This window comes from Strix uralensis, chromosome 12, assembly GCF_047716275.1.
Source record: "Strix uralensis isolate ZFMK-TIS-50842 chromosome 12, bStrUra1, whole genome shotgun sequence".
Lineage (NCBI taxonomy): Eukaryota > Metazoa > Chordata > Aves > Strigiformes > Strigidae > Strix > Strix uralensis.
Window position 1 is genome coordinate 1,721,437 of NC_133983.1, and position 14,820 is coordinate 1,736,256.

Sequence of the window (14,820 nt, forward strand, 5' to 3'; positions counted from 1 at the left end):
TTCAGGGGCTTGGTGCACATTTTCACCCCATAGTTCTTCCAGAATCTTCTTTTCCCAAGCACATGCAATCCAGCCTGGGATCTTGGTGCTTGTCAAGTCTGACTGAGGGCATCTCACACCCCAGGGCAAGGATGAGGCTCAGGCTGGTGCTTCTTGATGGTATTTTACTGAAACCACCTTAACTTGTGTTCTCCTGATTGCACATTAGCCAAATAAATATGGGTAAATCCTAATTCAGGATCCTGTAGGTTAAAAAATGGGTCATGACCCTGCCCTTGGGCTTTCCTACCTGCATGACATCCCTGGTGGTCTCCTCGCAGCCTGCCCGAACGCGTTGGTTCAGCCACAAGCCTGAGCAGTGCCGTCGTCAACCAGCGGCTCCAGGAGCTGGTGAAGCTCTTCAGAGAGAGAACTGAGAAGGTGAAGGAGAGGCTGATCGACCCTGACATCACCTCGGATGAGGAGAGCCCTGCGACATGTGAGTTTGAGTGAGGCTGGGAGTGTTTAACTGGTGGGTCCCCACACGTGCTGTGTTTTCAGGGAGACAACTGCTTTATTAACAGTTTAAAGACTTTAAAACAAATTGCTGTAAGATGATTTTCTGCCCTTTAAAACAACTGTGCGGCTTCTTCCAGCCCCTGCCAAGCCAGCACCTGCACCAGCACCAGTGCCTCCCCCGGGAGGGGAACCAGAAGGGGACAAGTCAGCGGGGGATGAGCACTACTGCGAGATGCTGTGCTGCAAGTTCAAGTGCCGGCCCTGGCTGTACCACCTGAAAAACTACCAGTTCCCCAGCAGCATCGACCCGTTCACCAGTGAGTGATGGGGCATAGCCACGAGTCCAGGCTGGGGGCAAGCTGGTGTGTCCTGGGGAGAGGGGGTAAGGAGGAGAGGAGGTGTAAAAGATGAGACCTTGTAGAGAAGGGAGGACAACTAAGCAAGGAGCAACTTAGCTTATACCCTCTACTAAAATACAGAGTTTTAAATTCCCCTGCAAGGCACACACTTTCCTAAATACTTCCCAATAGCTGTGGGTGTCAGGAGCATGACCAGGCAGGGAAAGGGCAGCCACCTTCTGCTTTTCAGGCTTTTTGGTGGGCAAACACTGTCCCTGTGGTGTGGACACCCCAAATAAAAATAAAAATCAACAAAAAAAATCCACTGTCCAGTGGATACCCCACAGGGACCCATCTCCTTAGTCTTTGCTATTTCACAGTTATTTTGAAGCCCCCAGCCATTGGCTCAGCACAGCCTCAAGGGGAAAAAAGCAAAGCAAGAAAGCTGATATTGTGGGAGCAAAGCAAAAGCAAACCCAGTATAGCCAGCAAAGTTAGAAGAGGCTTTCTGTGAAAAAGCAATCTGCTCTGCAACCATTCACTTTAAATCCAGAGCCCAGCTCACTTGCAATTCAGCTCTGTCGATAAGAGACCTCCTGCAGGTTTCCTTCTTTCACTTGGGGCAGGTCAGGGGATGAAAACCCCTTTGTGTAGCTCTGCAGATGAGGGGCATGAGCCCAGCTAATCGTCGTGCGGTTCCCTGTGCGCAGATCTGATGTACGTGCTGTGGCTGTTCTTCGTTGTCATGGCCTGGAACTGGAACTGCTGGTTGATTCCCGTCCGCTGGGCTTTCCCCTACCAGACACCATCAAACATCCACTGCTGGCTGTTCATGGACTACCTCTGCGACCTCATCTATCTGCTGGACATCCTCGTCTTTCAGTCTCGGCTGCAGTTTGTCCGGGGGGGAGACATAATAGTGAGTGGCAGCGCTCTGCGTACCACTGCTGGGGCCTGGCTGTGGGGACCTCTCAGCCCCATCACCCTGGGTGGCATGGGTGGTGCTGGTCACTCTGAATCAAGCTCTCCAAGCTCTCCCACGATGGCTGTGGCCATCAGGGCTGTGTCCGCTCTTGGAGGACTGCGAGCACCTCTCCTGCCATGCAGTGGATAAGCCAGCAGTCTTTTTGTCTGCCAAACATATGTTTTTCCTCTGAAGTCAGTAGCAGCCCATCTAGAAAGTGTGTGGTCCATGGCGGCCTCTGGTCCTGGGTGGGGATGCTCAGAGGGTGCTGCTCCACGGGGCGGTCCTGCCGGCGGTGTGCGAGGGGCACACTGACTGGCCCCAGTGCAGCCACACATTTCTAGCCATGAGCAGACGACATAATAAATGCTGGGTTTAATTTTCAGGAGCAGAGCTAGGCAGAATGCATTAACAATTCCCCAACATCGGACACTTTTAAGATTCAGCTGGACAGGGTGCTGGGCCACCTTGTCTAGCCTGTGCTTTTGCCAAGAAAGGTTGGACCAGATGACCCTGGACATCCCTCCAAGCTGGCATTCTATGATATGTCAAAAGCAATTGCAATCTGAATGCATAGCTCACGTGCCTGAGATAAGAGAAACCCCTTGATTTTGTTTCCATATCCAATTAAATAAGCTGTGAAGAAGAAAACCTTGAGGGTACAGCCTTCCCATTGCCCATGCAAATGCTCAGACAAGGAGGTTTCTCCTGTAAACTCTGATTTCTGTGGTGCTGGCACTGTGATGTGCTTTCTCAGGGGTGCAAATCGAGCACTGGGTGTCCTGAGATAGGATGGGAAGATGGCGTACAGCGAGGTTCTCTTGCTCTGCTCCCCTTCCCAGGTGTGAAGGAGGCATCTTCTCTGTTGTGGTGCAGAAGAGGAAAGCCAGGCAGGACAATGTTGGCCATGACTTTCCTTTCTGCAAACAATGATTAATCTTCTCTCCCCCTCCTATTCCTAACCAGACTGATAAAAAGGCCATGAAAGAGCACTACCTGCGATCAGAACGCTTTAAGGTTTGACATAATTTTATTTATTAATCTGAATCTTTAATCTGAGCTGTGGCTTGCAGCTCCATCCCACCACACCTGCAGGTCCCTACAGAAGTTTCTCTCGTTGTGTGGATTTCAGATGGATGTGGTATGCCTCCTGCCCCTGGATTTCTTGTACCTCAAAGTTGGTGTCAACCCACTCCTGCGTTTTCCTCGCTGTCTGAAGGTGAGTTGGAGCTTACACAATCAGGCAGAACACCCATTGCAGCGGGTGTGGAGGAGTCCCACGCTGGCTGGGGAAAGCGATGGCTTGCTAGACTCATCGATGAAGACAACAGGATTGTAAAAAGGATGGGAAGTCTGTCCTGAAGGCTTTGCAGGGCTGTTGGTCAAACACTTAATTTCAATCCTAAAAACATCCTCACGTTTGAATAACTTAGAGATGGAGCCAAAGCTCTCCGTGGCAGTTAAATGCTGCAGAGGGGCTTCAGGAGAGAAACAGAGGGGGAGTGGGGTTTTATGGGGTTGTAACTCCCAGTGGGAACTGCAAGAAGCTGGAGCACGTTGCTTTCCCTCTCCTCCCAGTATATGGCCTTCTTCGAGTTCAACGACCGCCTGGAAGCTATCCTGAGCAAGGCATACATCTACAGGTGAGGGGAAGGGAGGGAGGGAGACAGCGTGAGTGGCTGTTTGCTGCCGGGGAAGAAGGTTCACTTTGGTGTGCACCCGTTCTGAGTTTCTGATTTATTTTCCTGCTGTCCCTGGGCCAGCTGACATGAGCATTGGCTGGAGGGATGTGGGGGTCCTGGAGCCTGCGTGGGTAGGATCACCTCTCCTTGACCTGGCAGGGACAGGGGTGCTGGCGGTGAAGAGCCACCAGTAGATAAGCTGCATTTTCTAGCAATTCTGGAGCTGCAGGGCTGCAGGAGGGAGCAGCAGGGCCACACCTTTGGGTGCTCTGTGGCTCCTGCATTGGCAGGTCAGCGCTCGGCTCACTTTGCTCCTTGTGATGGCAAAGGGGATCTGATGTGTTTCTCCCAGCAGACACCATATCATCTCTCCTGCTCTTTCCTATTTTTTTACAGAGTAATTCGGACCTCTGCCTATTTACTGTACAGCTTGCATATGAACTCCTGCCTCTATTACTGGGCATCAGACTACGAAGGACTGGGCTCTACCCCCTGGGTCTATGATGGGGAAGGGAACAGGTACAAGCCAGGGCTTGGGTCCTCATGTAGCACAGCTTGCGGTGATGAGCTGGAGCAAGAAGGGAGATACTAGGATGCAGCTGGGTTCATAAAAACCCCTGAAGCAAAGGGTTGGGAGTGCCAGGAGAAGATGCAGAGCCAGGGAGAATAACGGGGACAAGAGGAATGGGATGTGCAGAAATATCTGGTGCTGCAAGACAAAGAGGCTGCAGCTGGGCTGAGATCAAAGGCAATGACAGCTTGAAGAGGCTGAAAAACTGGGAACCTGGTGCTGGGAAGCAAGGGAATGCTCCCTGGCCGAGCAGGATGGCAGCGTGAGCCATGTTTCTGTTTGTGTTGACTTGCTGCCAGGTCAGGATGGAGGCTTGAAGCTGTGTGTCCGAGGTGCCATGTGTCAGGCCCCTCAGACCAGCCCAGTGCCCTCCCTCCCAGGGTGCAAGACAGGGACAGCAGCCACCCCATCCCTCACCGTGGCATTTCCAAGACATGTCCTTTGTGTTGTCAGTGCTGGATGCCACAGGGAGAGTACTTGGCTGCCTCGTAGCGAATGCCCACACCTACGTGTTGTGCAACACGGGCAATATAAAATACTGAGTAACATTAGATTAATTTAGCACCTCGCAGCATATGAGAGTTTCCTGCAAAAAGGCACAGGCAAGTGCATTAAAGACTTAACATGAGGTGTGGGTTTAGGTGGGAACAAGTGACTGTTACCCATGTAGCCTTAGCGCAGTGTTGCCTTCCCTTTGAGCACTCATCTTCACATGTTAATGTTGGTGCTATAGAGTTATTTTGTGTGATATACGTATCTGTAGCTATCTCTGAGTGTAAGTATAACATCCAAGGGAGTGCCCAAGACCAGTGAATCAAGAATTCACTTGATGTCTCCTGAGTCCCATGCCAACAATTTGCTCACAAACCCTTTTTTTTTCCCCGACTATTTCTAAAAGTGTAAATGTTGCTGAAAGTACATTGCTGGTTTATGGTAGCAGAGCCATAAGAAGTAGAAAACGGGAGTAGCCAGAACAGCTCAGCCTCCTGGAAGGAGGTTTCTGGAGGGTCCTTATGTGTCCCTGCTCCTGTAGCATCTCCAGAAGCACATGGAGGTGTGGTGGGGAGTCTGCAGCCCCTTAATTTTCACTTCATCACCCATAATTACTCTCAGCAGGCTCTGGCTTGCCGTTGCCAGAGGATATGAGCTCAGTATTGAGGGGTGGAAGAGATCTTCATGCCAGAAGCACCTTCAAAGCTGCCTCCTCTTTTTCTCCTAGCTATATCCGCTGCTACTACTGGGCAGTCAAAACCCTCATCACCATCGGGGGCCTGCCAGACCCCAGGACGCTGTTTGAGATTTTCTTCCAGCTGGTGAACTACTTCACAGGTGTCTTTGCTTTCTCCGTCATGATAGGGCAGGTGAGCAGGAGTCGTGGGGGGCTCCCAATCTCAGGTGGGGAAGGTTTTGATGGGATTGGTCTACAGGTTTGTATCTCCAGGTTTGTTTTCCCCATGTGAAGACCTGCTCAGCCTTGGTGGAAGACAGAAAGGATTTGGCAGATGCTGTTAGGACCCAGCATACATGTTCTAGACTGCTTAACCTGCGCAATGGATGAGTGGCAGCAATTAAAACATCTGTTCCACCTCTTTCTCCCATTCAGATGAGAGATGTGGTTGGCGCTGCTACCGCAGGGCAAACTTACTATCGGAGCTGCATGGACAGTACCATTAAATACATGAACTCCTACAGAATCCCTAAAACTGTTCAGAACCGGGTGAAAATGTGGTACGAGTACACGTGGCATTCGCAAGGCATGCTAGGTGAGATCCAACCGCTCCAAGGGTCAAGTCCTGCACCGCATGTGTTTTACTGCGGTTGCTTTGCAGAACTGAAACGTTACTGTCAGATAGCACGACAGTTCCGGGGTGGGGGGGTGACTTGTTTTACTCTTTGCTATAGGGTCTTGTTTGCCTACCTATAGAGTATATAGGTTGCCACCAGGTCGCAGTGCCACGGTGACCCAGCATCACTCACAGCGCTGAGACCAGCATCCCACCCGCTGGTTCCTGGGGAGAGGGCAGTGACTGGCAATCACTGGCCAGAGCATGTCTGACAGCGAGCCCTTTAGCTCGCCCTACCAGTAAATGGTCAGGCAGGACCTCTGCACCCGCTCTCCTGGCCAAGAAAGATGCTGGCTTGGACTCATTGGCCTGTTCCTGAGAGCCATCAGGGCAATGGGAAGGGTGCCTCTCTGTCACCCATTGGCTTTAGACCTGCAGGTTGCTGGGTGGGCAGAGGCTGGAGGAGACCCAGGCTTGCTCCTGCCCTCTGCCACCAGAACGCAGCTGCTTTCCCACTGCCACGCCAAGGACATGCTCTTGGATCAAGTGCTGGAAACAGCCTCAGCCTGTTTTCTGCTTTGTCTCACAGATGAGACAGAGTTGCTGGTGCAACTGCCGGACAAGATGAGGCTGGACATTGCCATCGATGTGAACTACAACATCGTGAGCAAAGTGGCCCTCTTCCAGGTACCCTCTGCGGCGCGAGTCCTGGCCGGCGGAGCCTGCCGTGCCAGCACAGACTAACAGCACTCTTGGCTCTGTTTTGGCTCAGGGCTGCGACAGGCAGTTGATCTTTGACATGCTGAAGCGGCTCAAATCGGTGGTCTACCTGCCTGGTGACTACGTGTGTAAGAAGGTAACGAGGTGCTCGGGTGCCCTCCCGTCCCCGGTGTCATGGCTGGGCTGGGCAGGGCACTAAGAGCAGTGCAGAGTGGGGAGAGCCAGGCTTGGCCCATCACCATGGCATCGGGCTGCTTCACAGGGAGGGAATTCAGAGCAAAAACATCCTCGGTTGCAGCTGGGCTTGTGCAAAGACTGACCTCTTCTGCTGCAGCTACGAACAGCAGGACAGCAGGGAAGAGCCTGCCGAGCTGGAGTCTTTGGGATGCTTAGATGAGGATGCTCGGGAGTGAGCACCATCAGGACAAAGCATTTTGAGAGCTTGGAGAGGGCAGTATGGTCGTGGGGTTCTCCAGCAAGATGGGGGTCAGGGCGTCCACAACGTCTCCCTGTTTCTGGGCACCCCACGCAGCACCCATCTTCATTGCAGGGAGAAATCGGCCGCGAGATGTACATCATCCAGGCGGGACAAGTGCAGGTGCTGGGGGGACCCGATGGCCAAACTGTGCTGGTGTCTCTGAAAGCTGGGTCTGTGTTTGGAGAAATCAGGTGAGTGAAGGAATGCCAGGGAGCCAGGGAAATACAGCTTGTGGGCTCCGGGCGAGGGCAGTGGGAGGTGGGGAATCAGCAACAGCCAAATTAATCTTTGTGACTGAGAGCCACGAACACTGAACAGTGTCTGCTACACAAATTACAGCTTTTTTTCTTGGAGCTTTTCCATTATTTTTGTCATCATGCTGTTTTCTGCCTGGGGAGCCGGTGACAGTAAGCAGAGGTATATGGAGGAACGGGAAAATGAATACGAAAAGATGTTTCACTAAAACAGCCCCCCAGCCATTAATCTGCCCATTTCATGGGCATGTAAAGTCTTGTACCAATTTGTAACACAGTTACAGAGTTTGCCTCCCTACTGCCCAGAAGACACCAGGCTGGTGTAAAATGCAATATTTAAACATACAAACAGGCAAATAATTTTTTATATAGTGCTCCACGCCAATGTTTCGCATCATTCTTTAAAAACTGAGCTTGGAAGATTTCATCGGGGGTGAAAATTAAACTGAGTCCTCTGAAAGAGGGAGGTGGAGACATGAAAAGGAGATTTTTAAGTTATGCTGAGCGTGTGAACAACAGCATTGATGTCTCGCCATGTCTCTCTCAGCTTGCTGGCGGCAGGAGGGGGAAATCGCCGAACAGCAAATGTTGTAGCTCACGGCTTCGCCAACCTTTTCATTTTGGATAAGAAGGACTTGAACGAGATTTTGGTGCATTATCCAGAGTCTCAGAAGCTGCTGCGTAAGAAGGCCAGGTGGGTGTCAGGCTTTTCTAGCCTGTGGGGGCGTAAAGAAAAGCAGATCATGGGTTTCAGAGTCCCAGGGGAGATTTCTGTGGGTGCAGAGCCCTGGGGAAGCTCCTGGCAGAGCGCCGGGCTGAGGCGCCGTGCTTCGGCAGAGGGCACCCATCCCTCGCAGCGGGCTGGGGGCACAGAGGTGCCCAGCGCCAGCCCAGCCCTGCTGCAAAACTTCACCACTGAAAGCGGGTGCAACTCGGGAACAAATAGGACCAAAAGGCATTTGTTTAAAAATCTGTTAAAATATTCACTTTAAGTTTTAGCATCATTTAGATTTGTTGTTCTGTCCTTCCCAAGGTGTAAAAAATCCCTGTCCTTTCAAAGGCTGATTTTTATATATTATAATATCCAGCTAATATAACGTGTCCCCAGACTGCCGTGCCAGCACAGACTAACAGCACTGTTGGCTTTGTTTCTCTCCTTTTCCTCGCTGTAGGAAAATGCTGAATACCAACAAAAAACCCAGAGATGACAAAGCGCCTGGAGACCCCGTGATCATTCCCCCAAAAGCTGACACCCCAAAACTCTTCCAGGCTGCCCTAGCTGCCTTGGGGAAGATGGATCGCAAAGGGCCACTGGCGCAGCTCCAGTGGAGGCTGAAGGAGCTGAAGGAGATGCAGGCGACACAGGTCGGTGTGGGAAGGATAGCAATGTGGCTTTGCTTCATTAGGTGCCAAGTCACCGCTCCACCCCGCTGGCTCCAGAGACTGAGTGTCATTAAGGTGCCTTAAAGGAGTGAGCTCAGGTCATGAGGGTCTGACAGAGCATGGGCAGATGGGAAGGGGTGGTCCAGAATCTTACACACAGCCCTGGGAGAATGCCATTGTCCCACAGGGGTTTGTTTTGCAACACAGAAGGGATATACACTGTCGTTTTGCCCGGCTATGATAAGCCTAAGTCTAATTTCTATCTGGGTTCTAGCCACAGACAAACATCTCTTCCATGTCACAGAGACAGAGCCACTCGCAATTAATCGATGGGCTGGCGGGACGGAAGGTGATGCTGGCATCCAGCATCCACAGGCCAGTCAATATTTGCAAAGCTTTCATGGCACGGTTGGGGCAGAGCCCCTCAGCAGCAGACATGCCACCCTGCCAGCTCTGCATGAGCTGCAGTGACATCACCCTTGCTTCTTTGTCATGAGCAACTGAAAAAGAAAATGGCCCTGCTCTTCCTTTTTTTTTTTTTTCTTTACAAGTGTCTCTGCTAAACTCATAAAAAGGATTGTATCTCTGAGCAGACCTTGTTCTTACTCTTCCCATCATGGAATTACGCAGACTATCGCATATGGACATGTAAAGGGAGGTGAAAGAGCAGCTGATAGGGAACAGCGCACTGTGGCCTTGAGCCTGGGTAAACACCCAGGGAGATGCTGAGCACAACTGCATTTCTGCAGTCCTTCACAGAAGCACAACAGGGCTTCACACAATGTGGTGCTTAACACTAATTAATAACCAGTTAAAGTCAGCAGTGAACAGCGGCACCGTACAGTGGTGACAAGGCCCATCGCCAGAGGGTGCATGTATTAGGAGCTAACCCCGCTAAGGGGGTTCGCAGGACCCCATCAGAAGGACCTTCCTCTCCGTGGCACGTCTGTAGATGAGGTTTCTGAGGCTCCTCTCTAAAGGAGGCTTTAGGACAGGGCTGCTCCCTCACAACAACACTGCCGCCAAGCTTTTGCCAAGATAAACTCCTCCAGATGCTTCAGGAGCAAAATAAGAGCAAGTGCAGGAGGTGTGAGAAAGCTTCGTTGCACTCATCTCGATGTGCAGAATGTGATCCAGCTGCCCTTCTCACAGGAGCCGTCTTGGCAGCAAGCGGACATCCCAGTGATGAGGCCCGGTGTGGTGAGACTCTGCAAAACACCCACCTGGCTTGCGCAGCGCAGGCGCTGTGGTTGAGGGCAGTGGGCAAGGGTTTGCTAAGGTTGATCTTGCCTTTTTTTTTTTGATCACAGGATTCCAGCCTCAGTCCAGTCCCACCGCAATCACCAACGCACCACAGATCGCCTGTCACCCACCAAAAAGCACACACCCCGCTGGGAGAAGAAATATTCTCAAAATCTTCTGATAGTTTGGTCACCATTCGTGTGATTTCTACCGCAGAAGAGGGTGAAGAAATCATTGCTGCTGAGATTTCAGAGAAAGAAGAAGACGAAAAAGAAGAGAAAGGAAAAACAGAGCAGGAGTAGGAGTCAGGCAAATGCCTGGGGTAGAAGCTTTTTGTCATTAACGATTTCCACGCAGTGGCTGTAGGCTTCACTAAGTGCTGCGGGTAGGATCTGCCTTTCTTGTCTGCCTAGACCTTCACCCACTGTTGATAAAACCCTCTGCTATATGACCCAGAACCACACAAGGTTCCTGTGCTCTGGAGACCTACTTTTATTGAGCATCTCTATGAATATTCCCACTAAACGTCAGGCCAGCCCTCTTGCTTCAGAATCCAGCCTTACAGAGAGGGAGCCCTGAAGAAATTGCTTTTTATGGCTCTGGATGGTTAATGAGTGTTCAGATAAAGTGTGAAGAGTTATTCACCTCTGACAGCTGAGTCACCGCTTGGCCAGAAACAACCAGGGAAAAAAAAACCAACAAGGTTTGGGCTCAAGGTTGTCAGCAGCAGCTGGAGAGTGACTCATCCAGAAAGGATGTGGACTATGCTCACAAGGCGAGCACAGACCGAATCACACTGTCACGGGAAGGCTGAGGTCCACCCCAGTGTGTATAGTCTGCAATACGCTCGAGGGTCCCAGTGTGGTGCCAAGACCACGTTGGGTTTGCCATTGGGAAGAGGAGTTCCATGCTGGGGAGGTGGTGGGCTTTCCATCACCGGTGGCTGGTACAGAGAGATTTGATGAGCATTTTTCAGGGATGGAGAAGCACAATCCTGGATGAGGACATGGAGATCCCTTCCAGCCCTGGGTTTCCATAGGTGCACCAACTGCTGCTGCCCAGAGGGGTAAACTGAGTGCAGGAAGGGAGGAGCCATGCTGGTTTGCAGGTGGGTTGGGAAGAGAAGTGCATTAAGTCCTCTCCTCTCCCAGCCCACACTTCAGAGTCAGGCCAGAGCCCATAGCGCGCAAACAAGCGTGCACAAGAGTGCAGGTGGTCCCCTGCGCTCATTGCTGGACCTCAGTGATCCGACACATTTCCAGCAGCCAATTTCCAACCCCTTTTGGTCACTTGGTTGGCTCTTGGCCACATCTCCCATGTTGAAGCTCATCGCTGCAACGGGGTGCTTGTGAAGGCTCTGTCCCAGCTGTGCTGGGACCGGGCGCTGATGGGAAGATGAACACCTGGTTCGCAGCCAGCATGCCCAGCTGATGGCTCGAGGTGTCCAGTCTTCCTCCAGCACCGCCAGTTCTTCATCTTCCTCCAACCCAGCACCAACCGGAGCGAGCCGCTGGTGAGCTGAGAGGCGGCAAGAAGCGGTGGGTGAGACGGTGCCGGGTGAGGCGATGCAGATACTCCCCAAGGTTTTGGCCGACCACGTCTCTGTGGCACTGCTGGGTCCATCAAGAGGAGCCAGTTTCCATCCTCTGGAGGAAAAGCTGGGGCAGGCTTTGCTGCAGGGAGCAGCCCCGGCGCCACAGCCGAGGGACTTCTCAGGTGCTCAGCAAATACTGTGAGCAGCGCTGCAGGTTTCACAGGTCTGGCCGTGAGACAGCCGGGCTGTTGGTGATGGGTGGCAGCGCCGGCGTCACCCTGCACGTGGGTGATCCCTCTTCCCATCAGCAGCCTGGGGCTGAGCTTCACCTCCTACAGGGTCTTCTTATTTCGTCGCATTTTTTCCCTCTCTTGCAAAATAGATTCCTGTGGCAGAAAAAGCCAGAGTACATGTTGGTGTTAATTAACGATGGCTTGCTCTCTTTCAAACAAATTTAATGAGCTCAAATATACCGCAGGAGGGTCTGAAGCCACCACTGCCCTTAACATTGCAGGGGAAAACCTGGACTCCCAAAACCTCCCTAAATACTTCTCATCCTCAGTCATTTGCAAGTGGTTTCCTGATGGGTAGAAGGTTTTGCTGGGGAGTGCAAAGTATTTTTTTTCACTAGATAAATATTTATATAATCAAACCAGGAAACGTGCAAAAGTCAAACTGGGGTTCTGGTTTGTTGCTACAATTTGATATGGTTTAGAAAAAGCATTTAAATGAGCAGTGGGCTGTAATGGCTTTCATAGTTCACTATATCTACAATAAACACCATGTAGATTGCCATTCATTTGCTGTGGATTTATTTAAAAATTCCGGTTGTTTTCCATCTTTTTTGCTCACTGGTGCACCAACGGAGCCACGAAAGTCCCCACATGTGGTTCGCAGATTTTCCAGTAAACTTTTTAGAGGCTCAGAGATCCCATAATACTAGTAGAAGAATTGCGATTTTTTTTTTTAATCACCAGAAGGAGGGAGAAAAGCTTGCTTAAATGGCAAATACTTGTGTGAAGATCTTAGTTTTCAACATGCAGCATTAGATGGTGATGGATACGTAACTGGTAATTCTGGAACCGCGGGGAGATTTGAAATTATCCTCCTCTGCAATCTGTATACAGCCTTAGTTCTTTAGAGAGATTATTCTCCAGGTAATAATTAAGGTCAAGGTAGGGTTGGGCTTGCAGGCTGGGTTGGAGAGTTGAGCTCAGATCTACCTGCTGTGCAAGACTATTTAGAAATGACAGGCAGGCTAAGGAGATGGGCAGCTCCTTTAGTGCCTTTTGTTTTGGGGGTTGCAATAAATTGGCTTTCTGCTGGCTTTTGTAACTCCACTCATGTACCGGTTGTGCTGCACTTGCAGTGGGCTTCCTTTGCATTCCTCCCTGTTAAATACCTTGCAGCATGCACGTATCCCGGGCCTGTTCTTCCCACTGCCCTTGTAACGTTCCTGATGGATTTGGTCACACTCCATCTACGTTTACTGCATTTCTCATTAGCTTTTGCTCATTCTGCTTTGATGTCCTTAAGTGCTGGATCGATCCGATATGATATCGACTAATAATATTACTGCAGTATTGGGGGGATCTTGCCGGGCAGTTGCTTATTGTCAGCCCAGCACCCTAGAAATTCTGCATTGCAGTCTTCCTCCTGATTTGTGTTTCCGATTAGAAGATTTCTCAGAGGTCCATAGTCATAGAAACCAGATTGTCTTGCAACAATATTTTAGCTGTTGCTGCTTTTGAGTGAAATACGTGGAACAGAGAACTGATGAAGGAAGAAGCAGAGGTTGCTCTTGTTGGATCTGTATTAATGTGTTAGGTTTTGCCTCACTATCACAAGTAACATCTTTACTGGAGGCTTTATATATACTATTTTTATATGTATATATATACAGTTTTATAGATAGATAGATACCTTTAATATATACATATACTTTTTATACTGGAGGTGCATTCATATTTCTTGTGGCCTGTGCTGTTACATCCTTCAGAAAAGTGACACGGATTTAATGTCCTGTAAGAAGTCAGAGAAGACAAATGTCACCGATATAAAAAAAATTAACTTACAAAAGGAATAATATAACCCACCATAGACATCTGTCTGTGGAGGAAATTGTTTTCCTCTGGAGTGAAACAGGGCAGGCAGCTTCTCTGTATTTATAGTCAGAGCAATCTTTTAAAAAGATTAAGTGCGATTGCAGGTTAATCACTGATAAGGTTATAACGAAAGTAAAAACAAGTAAGCAGGTTTGGGGATTAGACTCAGGTCTAGAAAGAAATTGCAGAATAAATAGGAAGCCCAGTTAAATGGTGTTTAATTAGAAAGCTTGAAATAATATTAAGCACTTTAACCTTGAAACCTGGAGACCTTAACCAGCAGGACATGCTCCTAATTCTGGAAACAGTCTGTAAACCACATTTTCTGCCTATATATATTTTTTCCATTGTGTAGATCTGCTTTGAGTCATGGCTGCAATTAAATCCCCCTGAACCCCTTTACCTTCCTCTAAAATGAAGCTAATATGAGCCTGGGTTTCTCTGCCCTGAGCACCCAGCTCCTTTGAAGTGCAGTAACGGTCCCACTGGAGCCAACACCCTGAAAAAAAAGCCAGAGCACCATTTGGGAGGGGTCACACAGAGGTACACAACTGACAGGTGCCCACGCCGGTGCTTATTGACAGCAGCTCAGGCTTAGCTCAGGCTGGATGACATTTTTCCTTTTCTCATTCTTTCCTCATTTACCCATTCTTATTTTGGGATGAAACTTTCCAACTTCGGTTCATGTCTTGGGGAGATCTGAGCAATACCCAGCGAGTTGGGTTTGAGTCATCTGAAGAAGTAAAGCTTAGATACCTACGTTATTTTTTGCATTTTTTTTCTGCTTTTAGAAGTCGCTTGATACATGAGAAGAGCTGGAAGTCAAATGGTTGAAGTCTAAAACTTGTTTTCTTGCATAAATTGGAAGAAATTTGGGGGGAAATGTAAACAGCTGGAAAAGTGAGATAAATCAGGTTGTGGGCAGCTGGGGGACACCCCCGCCAGCTGCGGGCTGTGACACCCAGGGCACGGCATGGCCCAATGTGCTTCACATGCTTTGCAGACGCTCGGCTTTGCAAACTTGAGCTCGCCAGGACGGCCACTGCTCCCTTTCCAGCTTTAACAGTTCCAAAGTGGTGGGCCGGGTCTGCCTCCCCGCAGCAGGACCATTGCCGCAGCACCCCTGTGCGCATCCTTTTGCATTCTGGAATGTCTCATATGTCCCAGCCTGTGGGTCTCCCCGTGGATGGTCCAGATTTGCCCCAAGGTGAGCATCACGTGAGCCGTGCCGTGCCATGCCGTGCCGTGCTGTGCCGCTCTGCCTTAG

The 14,820-nt window shown here is 50.2% G+C and overlaps 1 protein-coding gene across 10 annotated transcripts in view; it reads left to right on the plus strand.

Moving 5' to 3' along the window:
- Positions 1-12,243, plus strand: part of CNGB1 (cyclic nucleotide gated channel subunit beta 1) — a 37,914-nt gene extending 25,671 nt beyond the window's left edge. For all 10 annotated transcript variants that reach the window (XM_074881966.1, XM_074881964.1, XM_074881965.1 and 7 more), the window contains 15 exons: positions 321-478; positions 636-815; positions 1,547-1,755; positions 2,767-2,817; positions 2,933-3,019; positions 3,379-3,443; positions 3,879-4,001; positions 5,273-5,414; positions 5,657-5,816; positions 6,427-6,524; positions 6,610-6,693; positions 7,108-7,226; positions 7,837-7,983; positions 8,462-8,654; positions 9,983-12,243. In XM_074881966.1, the coding sequence (XP_074738067.1) occupies positions 321-478; positions 636-815; positions 1,547-1,755; positions 2,767-2,817; positions 2,933-3,019; positions 3,379-3,443; positions 3,879-4,001; positions 5,273-5,414; positions 5,657-5,816; positions 6,427-6,524; positions 6,610-6,693; positions 7,108-7,226; positions 7,837-7,983; positions 8,462-8,654; positions 9,983-10,216 (2,050 nt within the window). In that variant the 3' untranslated portion in view covers positions 10,217-12,243. The remainder of the gene's footprint in view (positions 1-320; positions 479-635; positions 816-1,546; positions 1,756-2,766; positions 2,818-2,932; positions 3,020-3,378; positions 3,444-3,878; positions 4,002-5,272; positions 5,415-5,656; positions 5,817-6,426; positions 6,525-6,609; positions 6,694-7,107; positions 7,227-7,836; positions 7,984-8,461; positions 8,655-9,982) is intronic.
- Positions 12,244-14,820: the final 2,577 nt, after the last annotated feature.